The 17,896-nt window shown below is 44.1% G+C and overlaps 1 protein-coding gene across 1 annotated transcript in view; it reads right to left on the bottom strand.

Annotated features, from left to right (window-relative positions):
• The window catches only part of SLC7A14 (solute carrier family 7 member 14), a 57,748-nt gene that overhangs the window by 9,509 nt on the left and 30,343 nt on the right, over window positions 1–17,896 (bottom strand). The window contains exons 3-4 of the mRNA XM_081190180.1: window positions 3,878–4,114; window positions 2,513–2,730 (exon numbers count right to left, since the gene is read on the bottom strand). Coding sequence (XP_081046306.1) covers window positions 2,513–2,730; window positions 3,878–4,114 — 455 coding nt within the window. The remainder of the gene's footprint in view (window positions 1–2,512; window positions 2,731–3,877; window positions 4,115–17,896) is intronic.

Below are 17,896 nucleotides of genomic sequence, written 5' to 3'. Positions count from 1 at the left end.
GCCCTACTTTCATGACACTCCAAACCAGCTGCCTCATCCTGCCTCAAGGTAGGCAGAGCCCTGACTGGCAATTCAAGAAGGTAGCAAAGAAAGAGAAAATAGAAGGGAATAGGTTAGCCCAGGGGCAACCAATGCAGTGCATTCCAGATGCTGTTGGACTCCAAATCCCATTAGCCTCAGTGGCCAATGGTCCAGACTCATGGGATCTGGAGTCCAAAAACATTTGGGGAGAATTACGCTTGCTACCCTTGGACTAAACAAGGTGAACAATGGGAAGAAGTTGCAGAGACTGGGACAGCACAGGGACAGATGGCCTTGCATGCAACAAATTAAATGCTCATTTGAAAGAAACATAGTTTCTCCAAACGCCAGGGATGGTTAACTGGTGTCACTCCAGACTCCAACTCCCATCAGTCAGAATGGCCAGTAACCAGGAAATCTCACTTTAGGCCCTGTGGAAGGGTCCTTCCATCTCTTTAAAAATAATCTAGCAAAGTTAGTTTTAAAACTGAAAGCCACACATCTCCCCTCTTTGCTGCTGCATTTTCTGGGCCAGACATTCAAGAGGCAAGCAGCATAAATCCAACTCACTAGCTTGGGGGCCAGGCCAGAATACCTGCAGTCTCTGCTCCTCCTTGGAGAAGAATTTGCCTCTGCAAGGCAGGAAATCCAAATCTGTTTGAATTCCCAGCTGAGTTTTAAGCTGACACATGTGTGACAAGCACTAATTGGGCAGCACTGGGAAGTGCGTATAAAGCAAATGACTTAGGCCCATTGCTATACAGTACTGAGAAACAACCAAAGCAAATATCAGTGCATCCTAGTCTACTTCAGACTTCCCCAATCTGCTGCCCTCCAGGTGTTTTGAACTACAATGCCCATGAGCCCCAGCCAGCTGTGTTAGAAGGTACCAGGTCGGGGGAGACTATTTATTTCAGACCCACTTAATACACTGGTGCCCATTTAGATACAGTTGAAAGCAAAGGGGTTTGTCGTCCCATTGCTTATAATGGTGTGCATAGCCTGGTCCTAAGCATCAGAAATAAGTCCCACTGAGTTTAGTAGTGTTAATGCTCAAGCAAGCATGCATAAGATTACAGCCATGCAGTGCAATCCTGGCCATGTTTAGGGATGTCAGTCCCACCATGTCCGATTAATAGGGCATAATCCCAGAAAAGTGTGCACAAGATTGTAGCCATAGATATATACTTCCTTTTAGATTGCACCCACTGACATCATGCTTTTCACCCATGTCATTTTTTGTTCTCAGCAAACCATTTACCTGCCTGTTGGTGCTGTGCGTTTTATTATACGCTGCTTATGGGATCAATTGTAATTAGCCTTTAAGTCATCAGCTCTCCAGAGAGCGCGATAATTGTGTTTATGCATTGTTAATTTCACTCGGTTGAGCAATTCTGTTTTAGCCACCTTTAATTTTGCCAGCTGGAGAGTGAAGTGGTGTTTTGTTTTGTTTTGAACTTGAATGAAAATCTGGAACATACTTTGGGGGTGGTATTTATTTCAAACAGACTAGTAAAAGAAAGGAACGTTGATTAAGCAATGGGCTATAAGCCACAATGGCTATGTTTGACCTCTGCCTCTGAAACCACAGGTGGGCAGAAGGCTGTTACACTCATGCCCTGCTTGTGAACTTCTCACAGGCATCTGGTTGGCTATTGTGACAACAGGATGCTGAACTAGAAGGGCCACTCCATCAGTCTCATGTTCTTAGGTATCTAGGTTCAAGGTACCAACAGAGGTTCAATGGAGGTTCCAGGAAATCTTAAGGAAGACATCCAGAAATCTGTCTTGGAAGTGGAGATTGGAGATTTACATCATGGTTTGGTCCAGCAGAGGTGGGGGAACTGTGGGCATCTTATGATATATATCATTTTTATTAAATCTCCAAAAATATTCCAAAACATTTATTGTCATACACACAACCAAAAATCAACATAAATTTCTTCTTGGCTTCCCACCCCTCCTTTCTCGATGCTTGCATTTTTACTTCTTTTTAGGGAAGCTGTGAGCTTCAACATGTGCTTAGACTTCAGGTCCCATCAGTCCCAGTCACGGGGCCAAGGATGATGGAATTTGCAGTCCCACAAGATAAGGAGACCTATTAGGTATGTTATTGTTGAGTATCGTAGTCATTATTGAGATGACATGAGGAATCAGACCAAGTAGACGAGAGGAAGTTGTATCCTGTGCTGCAGATCTACCACTGCAGGAGATTTCCACAGCAGAACTCCCACCACTTCTCTTCTGCAGTCCCCTCCAGACCTGAATATCTACTCCAGAAGAGATGCATGGGGAGAGGGGAGGGGAGAGAAATCACATTGCTTAAGCCACTCGTACAGCATTGGATACAACCCAGGGGTGCCTGGGTTGGATTTCTCCTTGCCAATAATAAAAATGGAGATCCATGTAATATGATGCCTTTAAACACTTATCCTTTGGTTGCCAGGCTTTTAGGCTGATAATGGCCGAATTCTTTATCTAAATCACTCACCCCCGACCATCCAAATGGCAGGAACTGCCCTTCGGCCCAATATTCTCCATTGACATAGAAGAGTCCAGCAATCATGATGAAGAGCCACACCACCAAGTTAATCACGTTGAGGACGTTGTTAAATCCCACAGAGTTCTTCACTCCCAAAGCGACAATGATCGTTACAATGACAGCAATGAGCAAAGCCAGCAAATCTGGGTAAGATTCTTCTCCTTTACCTATGAGAAGAAAACATAGGTATATATGGAACTTTGGAAATATAGCAGAAACAAAGGAAAGGCAAATAAACGATCTTCTGGGGGAATGTGTCGGTTTAAGAAATCCTTCTGCACTTAGTATTCACGGCACAGCAGACATGCTATGTTAACTCTTTCTCATAGGAACATAGGCATGGCATTGCCATCAAATGGTTTTGTTCCTGTGTCTTCTCTGCAGTTCTTTTCTGTTTTCTTTTCAGAGCAAAGAAAGTCTGACTTGTTCCCCAAACAATGGAAGAGCAGAACCGTCTCCAGAACTGTAGGAAACTTGAGCACCACCTGTTCTATTTCTTATGGCATATTGGGCAGCTGAGCACATTGCCCCACATGGACATCTCTGTGCATCTTCACTATTACCTTTCGGTGTTAATCTGCATTTTTTTTTTTTTTTTGCATACAGTATATATTTAATGAAAATGAAACAAAAAAAACATTTCATAGTGCTTAAAGATAAGGGTGGGGTGTTTTTTTAAGGCAAATAATTTTTTTGATTCCATCTCTTGAAAGGAAACCATCTTTATGACCCTGCATTTATCTCCATGGTGTTTTTTTTAAATCTAGTTTTCTTTCGTTTACTTTTTAATGCTCTTAAAAAGCAAATGCACAATAGTGCTGAAATTTAAAAAGCGCCTTAAACACAAGTGTTGGAAATGTCCGAAAGGTGGGTTTCAGTATGGTGGTCCCTGCTCTGCTTATATCAAGTCCAATGGCAGCAGTTGGTCAAGGGCTGGAGTAAGGTCCCCCAGGGTCCTGACCCTGCTACCCAGTCACTCACCATTCCCTTGTTGGACCCAGGACCAGATGTATTTTAGCTGCGGTGTGTGACTGCTGCTCTCGAATATGGCCTGGCCTTGCTGGGACTCTGGGAAGGACCACACCTTCTAAGTGAGTTGCCACTAAGTTTTTCTGTGGCAGCTGGAAAGCTTTTTAAACTTAGATGCACATTTTCCTAAGCTTGGGGACAGGAAATGTTGAATCAATGCACACAATATTTCAATTTCAAACCATCTTGGTATGCTGTGGTTTCCATTCAGAATCCCATGGCCTCTTGGAGCCTAATTTACATGATCAGGCAAAGACAAGAGTCACAATCCGGGATAATCCTTACCCAGCCCATTCAAAGTCCCAACGGTGTCAATCATCCAGCGACTGATGGTGTGATTGGCCAGGGAGTCGAACATGCTGCTTAGAGCACTGGCGCCTGCAGCTGTGCCGATCAGATACTCCAGGATTAGGTTCCATCCGATGAAAAAGGCCACAAACTCTCCCACCGTGACGTAGCTGTAAGTGTAGGCGGAGCCAGTGGTTTTTGGAACTCGCACACCAAACTCGGCATAGCAAACCCCTGGACAGAGACACAGGAAATGCATGTAACCATAAGGAAATGTGGCTGAAGGAAAAGTAATCCGTTATAAGCTGGCGTCAAAACAAGAAAATGGTTGAGCTCTTGTGAAGGAATATCCAACCCCTTAAAGGTTTGTCCCTTTAAGAGTTCCTCTCTTTGTCCAAAGAGTCCCTTCTCTATTAGAGAAGTGGGCAAGATATGTATACCTCTTTCTTTCTCTCTAAATCCACAGGAAGAGGCTTGGGGTGCTAAATCAGTCTAGCCTTTGTGGAATTGGCACAGCACCATCATTCTTGCTTGCTCTGCCCTTCCTGGCAGTGGTAAGCATCAACTGCTCATCCACTAGGCCAGGGTTTCCCAAACTTGGGTCTCCAGCTGTTTTTCGACTACTACTCCCATCATCCTTAGCTAGCAGGACCAGCGGTCAGGGATGGTGGGAATTATAGTCCAGTCCCAAAACAGCTGGGAATATGTGGCCATGGCCATGGCTGGGGAATATGTGGCTCTCCAGATGCTGCTGGACTCAAGTTCCAACCCTCCCCCCACCACGCCTTGAACCCTAAACAAGCCTCTTCAAATCAAATTAGAAGTTGTTTCCATGATTTGCCTAGCCCAAAAGATGTGCCTCATCTATGTGCTAAGCCATAAGGGTCATGCGACATGTTTAGTAGCGGGTGTTTAGGACACGGGTGGCGCTGTGGGTTAAACCACAGAGCCTAGGACTTGCCGATCAGAAGGTCAGTGGTTCGAATCCCCGCGGCGGGGTGAACTCCCGTTGTTCAGTCCCAGCTCCTCCCAACCTAGCAGTTTGAAAGCATGTCAAGTGCAAGTAGATAAATAGGTGGAAAGGTAAACAGTGCTTCCATGCGCTGCTCTGGTTCACCAGAAGCGGCTTAGTCATGCTGGCCACATGACCCGGAAGCTGTACGCCGGCTCCCTCAGCCGGTAAAGCGAGATGAGCGCCGCAACCCCAGAGTTGTCCGCAACTGGACCTAAAGGTCAGGGGTCCCTTTACCTTTACATGTCTAAAGGGAGAGGTACAGGGAAGCACGGCTTGGATTCGGACATCATGTAAACAGGCAGGAGTTTGGTAACAGTGTTACCACCATTCAGGTAAATAAAACCACAGGGTTGGCTTTCTCCCTTGTCTAGAATTAGGTTTGGTAGAGGGAATGCTGGAGGCTGCCAGAATCCAAAGAAGTGCCCTGCAGTCCAGGATGGGTAGAAGAGCAAGTTAACAGCCACTGACACCCTAGAGGGTGAAAGATGGACATATGAAGATCTTTTAGTTAAGTCAGAAAGGGGGTGGAAAATTAGACCGTATGAAGAGTTAAAGGACAAATTAGTTGGTTGGTTACAATTTCACCAAATTAGTGCGCTGTGGTATGACCATAAAAAAACAGGGATGAGTGAAAAAAAGTCCAGATACCAGGTGGAAATCCTAGAAAGCAATACTAAACTTCTTTCCAAAATGTATAATCAATTGCTGGACTGGGAAACTAAAGATGAAAAGGTGAAGGGTGTCATGGTCAAATGGTCTAGAGACTTGGGGTATAACCTGGAACATGACAGATGGGTGAAACTTTGGAGGAGTGGTATGAAGTTCACGACCTGTGCTACTCTCCGAGAAAACTTAGAAAAAATGATGTATCGTTGGTACATCACCCCGGCAAAACTGGGGAAGATGTACAAGACCGGGGATAGCACATGCTGGAAATGTAAAACTATAGAAGGTAATTTTTTCCACATGTGGTGGACTTGTGATGAGGTGAAAAGATTTTGGGGACAAATTTATGATGAATTAAAGAAAATATTGAAATACACTTTCCCAAAAAAACCTGAAGCGTTCCTCTTAGGTATGATCGGAGAGGAGATCAAAAGCGAAGATCAAACATTCTTCCAATACGCAACGGTGGCGGCTAGGATCCTGTTAGCGCAAAACTGGAAAACCCCTAATATCCCCATGGTTAGAGAATGGCGGACGAAATTATTTGAGTATATAGAGTTAGCGAGATTGACACAGAGGATCAGGCATAAAAAAAATGTAAAACTAAAGAATGATTGGAATAAATTTTTAAGTTATATTGAAGGTAATTTGGGAATTAAAAAAATAACAGTGGACGGAATTTAAAACCTGCAATGTATAGAGTTATTATAATACAACTGCAGAATGGTTATAAGTTTATCTAACCTAAATTGAGATGGAAGGAAGCCAATGTGTAACGTCTGTAAGTTTGTTTCTTTTATGTTAATATGGGTTAATCTGATATCTATTCTCTATTCTTTTTCTTTTCTATTTTTTTCTATTTCTTTATTTTTACCTTTTAAATGTCTGTATGTTTTGGCTGATGTAGTTTGCAAGAATTTAATAAAATTTACTATTAAAAACAAAACAAACAAAAAAACACCAGCCACTGACACCCAGTGCTGGCGACGCAAGGCAGCTACCCCACTCTGCCCAACAGCAGGGCTGTTTACTACAACAATGTACTATTCCAATGAAATGCTAACTTGGAAATGTGCTCCAGGTGTCAGTAAAGGTAAAGGGACCCCTGCCCATTAGGTCCAGTTGTGACTGACTCTGGGGTTGCGGTGCTCATCTTGCTTTATCGGCCGAGGGAGCTGGCGTACAGCTTCCGGGTCATGTGGCCAGCATGACTAAGCCGCTTCTGCCGAACCAGAGCAGCACAAACTGCTAGGTTGGCAGGAGCAGGGACGGAGCAACGGGAGCTCACCCCGTTGCGGGGATTTGAAACGCCGACCTTCTATACAGCTTGGGACCAGGATACCCAACTGCTCATCTCACTGCTTAAATACTTAACTGAACACTGAGCACTGCAGGTGGGAGCCTCCTGTGCAGACCACCTTAAGGTCAGGAGGTCCTTTCCATATGATGCAGGAATCAGGCCTTTAGTGTAGCAACACCTACCCTTTGGAGGTCCTCCTGTTAGATATCAGGAAAGAGTGAATTCCATCAGCCTGGAGAGCTCAGTTGGTTAGAGTGTGGTGCTGATAATGCCAAGATTGCAGGTTTGATTCCTGTATGGGACAACTGCATATTCTTGTACTGCAGGGGGTTGGATATAGATGATCCCCAGGGCTCCTTCCAACTCTCCAATTCTATTATCTTTTTGGTATCTATTAAAGACCTTCCTTTTCAAACAAGCCCCCCCCCCCCAATCTGTTTCCATATTGGACTTTAAATTGCTTTCATTTATATTTTCATTGTTGATGTTTTCATTAAATCGTTTCAGGGTGTTTTATGGGAAATAATTGATTAACAAAACAAATAAAACGAATTACTGAAAGCACCAATAAAACCCATCTTTTCTAACCAGTCCCTCCTGGCGTTTATAGCCGCAGACTTGTTGCTGGTTCAGGTCTGTGCCTCCTCCTCTGTTCTGATAGCGAGACAGACTGTTATTAACATCACTTAGATCAATGGGAACAACACTAACCCCAGCGGTCAATAATACCCTGTAATTGAAATGTGTATGCCCGCCTCTGCTCTTTCATTCTGGAGTATGATAAGCAGGTAGGAAGGATGCAATTTCTAGCCAATTCTATTCTGTTGTAGGGGCATTCATTGGTTCCTCCCACCCCCCACCCCGGCCTTCTGTTTGATTTCACAGTCAATTCCTAAAGTGTATACTGTCACGTGGTTGTTATGCTCTCAGAACTTCTAGCATGCTGTAAAGAATATGAATGATTCAAAGCTACCATGAGCAGGCCCAGCCTCTTCATTTACAGAGCAACAAATGGCGCGCGTTTGCATGTGCACACACACATGCACACACACACGCGTGGTCAATGGATGGAGAAATCCGTCCATTTCCATTTCACATTTTTCCAGTTCAATTCATACATCAGTTTGTGATTTTTAAAAAAAGTCCTCGTGAAAATTCACCTGCATTTTACGGAGCATTTCCCCTAATATATAAATTTTATATATATAAATGAAGAAGTGTGCATGCACACGAAAGCTCATACCAAGAACTAACTTAGTTGGTCTTTAAGGTGCTACTGGAAGGAATTTTTTTATTTTGACTATGGCAGACCAACACGGCTACCTATCTGTAATATAAATTTCTGTATGTGATTTTGCTTATTTTTATAAGTGCTTTCCCCTGCATATGGATTTTTGTATATATATATATGTGAATTAGGTAGGCTTGCGTTAAAATTTAATTTCTCCACCCCAGTACTGATGAAGTAATTTTGGCACCTGGCATAGTAAGCCCCATGAGCTTACTAGCAGTACATGTGAAAAGGATCCAGGGGTCTTAGTAGACCACAAGCTTAACATGAGTCAACAGTGTGATGCAGCAGCAGCAGCAAAAAAAGCTAATGCAATTCTAGGCTGCATCAACAAAAGGATAGTATCCAGATCACTTTCTCCTAAGAGGCACATTTTTGTATGCAATTCTGCCCAATGTATGCATTACTGCAAAGCAAATTTCCCCAATACAATGCATTTTTATGCACGTTTTCACTCTAATTTATGCATTTTGTACACATTACTCGGCTGGAGTACTGCCACTGCAAATCTGGAGAAGCAAAAATGTTGACAGATTGCTGGGTTTCATTTGTCATATTGTTTTGGAAACCGCGAAGTTTGCCTTTGAATGAACACTGAATCAAATTTCTCCCCTATCTGTCCTTCTGAGTTTGCAACTAGCCTGACATCTTGAGAAGATGATTCAAATGACTGTCATTTTCACATTGCCCCAGTTTTCCCACTAAGTCCAGTGAATGTGCTAAATGGCACATGAAGGCGCAGGCTGATGATATTAAGTGCTCTTTTTATTGAAGGCCCTCTATATTTCATGCACTTTCATTTGCACTTGGATAATGAAAGCTTTGAAGAGGATATCTGAGACTTTTATTTCTACCATGTAGACCAGGAACAAGGAAGAATGAGGTGGGGGAGGAACCAATCCGAATTCCTCTCCCCCTTCCCCGCCGGCCGACCCCTCAACCATTGACTTGCATATAAAGTAATTATTCAAAGCTGATTAAAAATGCATGCAAGCTGCACACACAAGAGACCAGAAAATAAGTACATTCCTGAAAGATTGATGAAACAGATGCCTTGATGAAGACAGGTATTCTATTCCAGGCTTTGACTTGAAAAACCATAACAAAGCTGGTGGCTAACTTTAGCCCACAGGCAGGCAGGCAAGGTTTGTGTTTGATGTGCATAATGAGAACCCACCAAGTGTCCCTATATTCCAGGGACAGTCCTAGATTTGCAGAAGCCGCCCCAGTTTCTGATTTGATCCCAGAATGTCCCGCTTTTCCTGTTTTCATCGGAGAAATGTTGGAGGGCATGCATAGCGGTAACTAATCGGCTATCTCATTAGTATGCCAAGGTAACTCGAGCTCCTGTTATAATTTTCATATGGAACATTAGCAGAATTTCCTGTGCCTTGGTTATCCAGAGAGGCTCGTTTGTGCACGAAACCACACACACACAGGAAAAGCAGGAAGCATCTCGGCGGGGGAAGATAACAAAGGAGAAACCATCTCAAAGAGGCTGGAGAGTAATGCAGTTTTTATTCATGCCCAGTACATTTCAGCAGGCTATCCTCCTGGGCTTTTCTACAAAAATATAGGACGGCGGTGAATAAACAGTGGGTGTTGGGTGGCGCTGTGGGTTAAACCACAGAGCCTACGACTTGCTGATCAGAAGGTCGGTGGTTCGAATCCCCGCAACGGGGTGAGCTCCCGTTGCTCGGTCCCTGCTTCTGCCAACCTAGCAGTTCGAAAGCACGTCAAAGTGCAAGTAGATAAATAGGTACCACTCCAGCAGGAAGGTAAACTGTGTTTCCGTGCGCTGCTCTGGTTTACCAGAAGTGGCTTAGTCATGCTGGCCATGTGACCCAGAAACTGTATGCCGGCTCACTCGGCCAATAAAGCGAGATGAACGCCGCAACCCCAGAGTCGGTCACAACTAGACTTAATGTTCAGGGGTCCCTTTACCTTTAAGACAGGTGGCATCATGCAGGTGTACAGTCTGAATGGTTTCCTCTGGGTGGCATACAGTCACAGAACTGTAGAGTTGGAAGGGACCCTAAGGGTCATTTAGTCCAACCCGCTGCAATGCAGGAATCTCAGCTAAAGCATCCATGGCAGATGGCCATCCAACCTCTGCTTAAAAACCTCCAAGGAAGGAGAAGTCCACCACCTCCCAAGGGAGACTGTTCCACTGTCGAACAACTCTTACGGTCAGAAAGCTCTTCCTGATGTTTGGTTGGAATCTCCTGTCTTGTAACTTGAAGCCGTTGGTTCAAGTCTTACCCTCCAGAGGAGGAGAAAACAAACGGGCTCCATCTTCCATCTGACAATGTGTCCTAAGATGCCAATTTAAAAGTGGCCTTGTGGATGCAGCAGAAGAAGGGAAGAAGAAGGTGCAAGGTGCCGACACTGGGCTGGAGAAGTTGGGCAAATGACCCAGTGTCCTTCAACCCAGTGTTGAAGGAGTTAAGGAGAGAGGGAGTCAACAAGGCTATCCTCAGTGATGCCCACCTTCCGCACCTGTCACCCTAGTAAGTATTCAGCTATGATTACCAGAGGGACGCGGGTAGTGCTGTGGGTTAAACCACAGAGCCTAGGGCTTGCCGATCAGAAGGTCAGCGGTTCGAATCCCTGCAACGGGGTGAGCTCCCATTGCTCAGTCCCAGCTCCTGCCAACCTAGCAGTTCGAAAGCACATCAAAGTGCAAGTAGATAAATAGGTACTGCTCTGGTGGGAAGGGAAACGGAATTTCTGTGTGCTGCTCTGGTTCACCAGAAGCGGCTTCGTCATGCTGGCCACATGACCCGGAAGCTGTACGCCGGCTCCCTCGGCCAATAAAGCGAGATGAGCACCGCAGCCCCAGAGTCGGCCACGACTGGACCTAATGGTCAGGGGTCCCTCTACCTTTACCTATGATTACCAGGGTCACAAATGCCAGCAGCCAGTAGCCAGCAGCCATTAAGGTCATTTAGCTAATGATAAACCGGTAACTTCTAAAATTGTGTTGGGAAATTGTGTTGAAAAGAGGTGGATGGGTGGAAATGTGCTGCCTGCCATTAATAATGTCTCTAATGAAACCAGTCTAATGTTTTGTGAGCTTCGTTACCCAATGTGTTTCTTTTAGCAAAGTAAAAATATGTTTTGGTCTCTCTTGGATGGAGACAAGTGCCGTTTCCTTTATTTTCTGCAGGAAAACAACACAGATCTAATGCATTCCTGATACCTTGAGGCCAGATGTATCTGCCAGAAAGCCAATTATTTTGCATCTGAATCAATTTGTGTATGTGACAGGAATACAGCTTCCTGTTTATTGGCCTATTAAACATTCATGCAGGAAGCCAAGAGCTGGTCCCGATTTTTTACAAAATGACCAGAGCTTCTAGCCAAAGGACCTAACATGACTTTGCAAGATTTTTTCAAATTAGGATTATATTTGCCCAATCTGGCATGGCTGTAGATTTTAAAAATAAGATAAGGTAGAATGAAATAGACCTACAAAGCAGATGATTGGAAATGGATCTATGGGTAATATTTATTTATTTTATGTCTCAGCTCCTAAATAGTGTAACAAAAACTTTGCTGGCATGATAATATGCTTGATGGTATCATTCAGGAACAAATAAACACAGCTGGATAGTTAGGGCTTTCATAAGACTGGCTATAAATTCCTATTTATAGCACCTTCTTCTTCTTCTTCTTCTTCTTCTTCTTCTTCTTCTTCTTCTTCTTCTTCTTCATAATAAAATCCCCTTTTCTTCAGTTCCTTAGCAATGCAGTCCTAGCCATGTCGACTCTGAAGCAAGATCTACTGAATTTAATGATACTTTCCCCATGGTAAATATGTTGGAGACTGCTATTCTATACACACGTGTACCTTGGGATAAGTCCCATTGAATTCAGTTGGACTTATTTTTGAGTAGGCATGGCTAGGGACTCGGCTAGACTGCTAAAGAAAGTGTTTTATATGTGTTGTATATGCAATATAACACCGTGTCACCAGATGGCGCTGATGAGTCCCGTCTTTCCCTACAGGATTTCCCTGTACGAGTTTACAACATGTTTAACTGAAACGCTTATTTGATGTGTCTAGATCCAGCCTAGGATTGCATGAGGGACAATAGGTGCCCTCTTTTTTTTGCCTTACAATTTATACACCGCTTGATTGTAAAAACAAACAAACCTCAAAACAGTTTACAAAAAGACAAAACAATAAAATCAAGAAAAATTCTCAACCCTGCTTTAAAACATACATGAGTTGAATTACTAAAGCAGTTTAACATTACCTCACTTTCCTAAGCATCTGGGCAGACTTCTCTAAGCGGGAATAAGTTTTAGCAGGCACCAAAAAGAGGGCAGTGAAGGTGGCTCTTGATCTCAATTGGCAGGGAGTTCCAAAGGACAGGTGCTGCCACACCAAACAAATGGGTTCTTACAGATGATGATGATGATAATAATAATAATAATAATAATAATTTTTATTTATACCCCGCCCTCCCCAGCCAAGGCCGGGCTCAGGGTGGCTAACAAGCAATAATAAAAACAAGTTGAATGAATACAACTTAAAAACAAGATTAAAAGACAACATTAAAATATTGAAACATTAAAATGCAGCCTCATCACAGGAGGAGAAAGGAAAAAGAAAAGAAGGAGGGGGAGGGAATCAAATTGGCTCCAAGCCAAAGGCCAGGCGGAACAACTCTGTCTTACAGGCCCTGCGGAAAGAAATCAGATCCTGCAGGGCCCTGGTCTCATGAGGCAGAGCGTTCCACCAGGCCGGGGCCAGTGTTGAAAAGGCCCTGGCTCTGGTTGAAGCCAATCTAACTTCCTTACGGCCCGGGACCTCTAGGGTGTTGCTATTTATGGACTTTGAGGTAGGGCATACCAGGAGAGGCAGTCCCGTAGGTACAAGGGTCCTAGGCCATGAAGGGCTTTAAAGGTTAAAACCAGCACCTTAAATCCGACCCTGTACTCCACCGGGAGCCAGTGCAGCTGGAAAAGCACTGGGTGAATATGCTCCCATGGCAGAGATCCCGTGAGGAGCCTCGCTGCCGCATTCCGCACCCGCTAGAGTTTCTGGGACAGCTTCAAGGGCAGCCCCACGTAGAGCGAATTACAGTAGTCAAGCCTGGAGGTGACCGTCGCATGGATCACTGTGGCCAGGTCGGGGAATGGTTATTATTTAGTGCCTGCAGCAATGCCAATTCTGCTGATCAAAGTGGTGAAGTGTGCATGTGTGAGGCACATTGTAGTAATCCAGTCTTGAAGTAACCAACGCATGAACTACTGTGGCAAATCTTTTCCGGTCCTTGCGTGTATGTTTTGCTGAACAGCTCAAATGCACTCAGCCTATGATTGATATAAGTCTTCCTTTTTTGGCAGTTGCCCCTGCAAGGTCATGAGTTAGTGGCAGCAGGTTCAGACTCAGGAGCTGAGTTCTAGTAAACAACCAGGGACAAGCCTTTACCAAAGACCCTGGGAATGTCGGAATCAGGTGGGAGGAAATGAAGGTAAAAGGACCTGCTTCAGACAACCCTGGGGTGCGGAAGGAGCAAATAGATGAAATCAGGAAAGGCAGGAAGACTTTTTAAAGCAGGGGGAAGGGAGCGCTATTTGGTCTCCACTTCAGCTAGCCAAATATTTCTGGGCCACCACCAGCCACAACCCAGAAATCTGCATACCCTCTGACATTTCTCCGATGAAAATAGGGACATCCCATTCCATAAAGATAATTTTATCTTATTGGGTTGCCCCAGGACTCTGGGCAGCTTCCAACATATACAAAAACATAATAAAACATTAAATATATATATAAAAACCTTCCCTATACAGGATTGCCTTCAGATGGCTCGAGGGTTAGATAACTCCATACCACCCAACATTTCTCTGATGAAAATAGGGACATCCTAAGGAAAAGTGGGACATTCAGGGATCAAAGTGGGACATTCAGTGTCTGGAGGCGGTTGGAGGATGGATGGCGGCTAACAGATTGAGGTTGAATCCTGACAAGACAGAAGTACTGTTTTTGGGGGACAGGAGGCGGGCAGGTGTGGAGGATTCCCTGGTCCTGAATGGGGTAACTGTGCCCCTGAAGGACCAGGTGCGCAGCCTGGGAGTCATTTTGGACTCACAGCTGTCCATGGAGGCACAGGTCAAATCTGTGTCCAGGGCAGCTGTTTACCAACTCCATCTGGTACGTAGGCTGAGACCCTATCTGCCTGCGGACTGTCTCGCCAGAGTGGTGCATGCTCTGGTTATCTCCCGCTTGGACTACTGCAATGCGCTCTACGTGGGGCTACCTTTGAAGGTGACGCGGAAACTACAACTAATCCAGAATGCGGCAGCTAGACTGGTGACTGGGAGCGGCCGCCGAGACCATATAACACCGGTCTTGAAAGACCTGCATTGGCTCCCAGTACGTTTCCGAGCACAATTCAAAGTGTTGGTGCTGACCTTTAAAGCCCTAAACGGCCTCGGTCCAGTATACCTGAAGGAGCGTCTCCACCCCCATCAGTCTGCCCGGACGCTGAGGTCCAGCGCCGAGGGCCTTCTGGCGGTTCCCTCACTGCGAGAAGCAAAGCTACAGGGAACCAGGCAGAGGGCCTTCTCGGTAGTGGCGCCCGCCCTGTGGAACGCCCTTCCAGCAGATGTCAAAGCGATAAACAACTACCTGACATTCAGGAGACATCTTAAGGCAGCCCTGTTCAGGGAAGTTTTTAACGTGTGACATTTTACTGTATTTCTGGTTTTTATGGAAGCCGCCCAGAGTGGCTGGGGAGGCCCAGCCAGATGGGCGGGGTATAAATAATAAATTATTATTATTATTATTATTATTATTATTATTATAAATCAGAAACCGAGACAGATTCTTTAAATCAGGGACATCCTGGAAAATAGGGACATTTGGAGGGTCTGAATCTTGCCTATACCTGTACGTTTATGCATATTTACCTGGAAAGAATTGTTCTTGACATCTATCCGACTTTATTCTGTAAACCTTGATTGTGCTGTGAAGCAATGCACCAGTTACACTAGTGGAGGTCTTTATCATGGCTCACATTCAGGCAGGAGAAGAGGCTATGTGTCCTGGGAAAAGGCTCGTTCTTATCTCAGTTTATGAAGCTGAGATATGATCACCCAGGCTAGCTCAGGGAAAAGAGAGACGGCTCTTGAAAATAGTAACATGAGAACCCATCCCAAGGTTTTGTTTATATCCCAGATGCTTATGAGAACCGCAGCTAAAAGGTTAAGCAGAAGGTGAAGCGAAAGATTCAGTTTCATGTGCTTTGTGATTTCCTAGCTCAGCCTCACTTTTGCTTTCCAAGAATGCGTTGCTGTTATAAATAACAAAACTCAGGAATGATCAAAAAGGGGGAAATGGCCGAGGAGACTATAAAAATATATCTCAGTGCTTGGGAAAATGTTTTTCTTCAGTGGAATGAAAGCAAATCAAGATGAAAGAAGAAAAGGAATAACCAACACAGCAAACTTGCTATCATCTTAAATTTTTAAAACATAACCCCTGTGGTAGAGATACAATATTGGCAGTTTTGTGTGTTACTCTTGCTTATAGTGTGTAGCTGTGTTGTTTGTACCCAAGTAATATCTTAATGGAAAACCACCAAGGTCATAGGAACAGGTAGTTGAATGGCTTTCTATGATTTCACATGCAGTCCTTCATCTAAGCACTCTTGTGCCACTTTAACAGTCAGGACTACCCTTAAAGAACCCTGGGAACTGTAGTTTGTTAAGGGTCCTGAGAATTCTTAGGAGACCCCTCACAGGGCTACAATTCCCAGCCCTCTTAACAAACTACCAGGTACCCCAGAAATCCTTCCTGGTACGCGTTCACATGTAAAAGTCACAGACCTCCTTCGTTGCATCCATTTATTCCAATTTGTAATGTAACCGAAACGCTTTCAGCTGGCTAAGGACACCACCTGAGTCGTGTGATCTCTACCTGAAACTGTGATCTGACAAGGTGTGCTGTCGTCCCTTCTCAGCAGCAGTTTGGGTGGTGCCTCACATTTTGCAGTCCAGCTGCTATGATAGCACAGAGGCTTATTTTTATCTCTGTCTCAAAAGAACAAACGCCCGTCAGAAAACATTTTAGTAACTTTGGATCAGTGACAGCTGGCTGTTATATTTACAGAGATGGGGGCGCAGCCATTATGTATTTCTTCTTCCCAGGAGGCCACTGGGCAACATGAAACCTGAAATATCTGAAATTTAAAGTGCCTTATTTGAATGTCTGCTGGCTCCTCCCACTCTGCCTCTTGAAATGTGCCAAATTGAGACATGTATGGCTTGACGAACAACAGCTGACTTTTCTCCCCTCTTCCACACATTTTTTTTTAAAACTGATGAAGTGTTTTGGGGAATTCAAAAGCTTGCCCACTATTTTATGGCATTTTGGTTGACCTAATATAGACTCTGGAATTAATATTATGGCTAGCTTTATTCTTTAGAATTCTGATGCCTAAAAAAGCATTGTCTTTTCATTCAATAGCATTTTCCATTTCTAGGTAAGTCAGAGTTTTAGCTCCTGGTTGTGTTGATTTTTTTATAGGCATGAATTTATGTCATTCCCCCCCCTGAACAGGCTTTGACCTTCTTAAATTTTATAGTTCTGCTTTGTGAGTTCAGATGTTTTGGTCCAGACCCACATAAATACCATCCTATTTGATTCTATGCTTTGTGGATAATACTTATCCATACTTATCTTTTGCCCTCCTCTTTCCAGGCACAGGTCTGTGCTTAAAAGCTCTGTGTCTGAGTCTCTGTTTTTGTTTTGCCCCAAGCTTTCTCCATGAAAACCTGCTCTTTAGTGCTCAATTGGAGCAAACATCAATTTGGGCTTTCTGCGGATTGACATACGCTTTTATTGAGCTTTATAGGTCAGGGTTTCGTTTTGTTTTTTTGCAAAAGAGGGGGTGTGCTCAGACACAGAACTTTAAGCAGTGGACTGTGCCTGGAAAGAGCGGAGGAAAGGTAATTGCGGATAAGCCCATAATCTGGGTTGGGCAGACCTCAGGAAATACTTGGGTGGGGTTTTTTAGTAGACGCTGTGATCCACCAACTGGAACCTGCTGCAAAGGATATACACTTAGAATTAAAGAATTCTGAGCCAAAGAATTTATTTTAGGCACCAGATCTAAATGGAGCTCACAGCCCTTCCACACCAAAATCTATCAACAGCCTTCTTCATTTCAGCAGTATAATTTGAGCCAGGGCAGGGGGACTGTCATTTAGTTGCTACTAGTAAATCAGCTGGGTGTCAGAAGCCCTTGTCAATCATCCAGGGAGCTAATGGCAGATCCATGGTTGTCTTCTGCCCACTGTTGTCTTGACCCACCTTGATAAAAATCTGATAGGTCCCACCAGAGTGGATAAAGTTGCTTCTAGTCCATCCATTGTGGCACCAGTTAGCCATTCCCAGTCCTCAGAAACAGTTAAGTGAAACAATGAGTTGAATGTTTTCCCTTGTTGTTTTGTAGCCAGGCCAGGTGTAGACCTGGGATGAGAAATTCCAATCTCATAAGAGAAAGTAGAATGAAAACAACTATTTTATGCTTGAGAAAAGCATTAGAGAAAAGCTTGTTTTAAAAAGCTAAATTTATCCAGGATATTTCATTGTGTTGCATTTACAATGCAGAATTCAAATCAAGGTTCTTCTGTTATTTATCAGTGTTTTCTTAACTGACACCCACATCAAATTTGAAGCATCAATAACCCGCCTCAGAAGCACAGAATGCTCCTTCCACTGCT

Source organism: Podarcis bocagei (assembly GCF_964188305.1).
Source record: "Podarcis bocagei genome assembly, chromosome: 4".
Taxonomy (NCBI): domain Eukaryota; kingdom Metazoa; phylum Chordata; class Lepidosauria; order Squamata; family Lacertidae; genus Podarcis; species Podarcis bocagei.
This window is presented reverse-complemented; position numbering and strand designations above follow the sequence as displayed.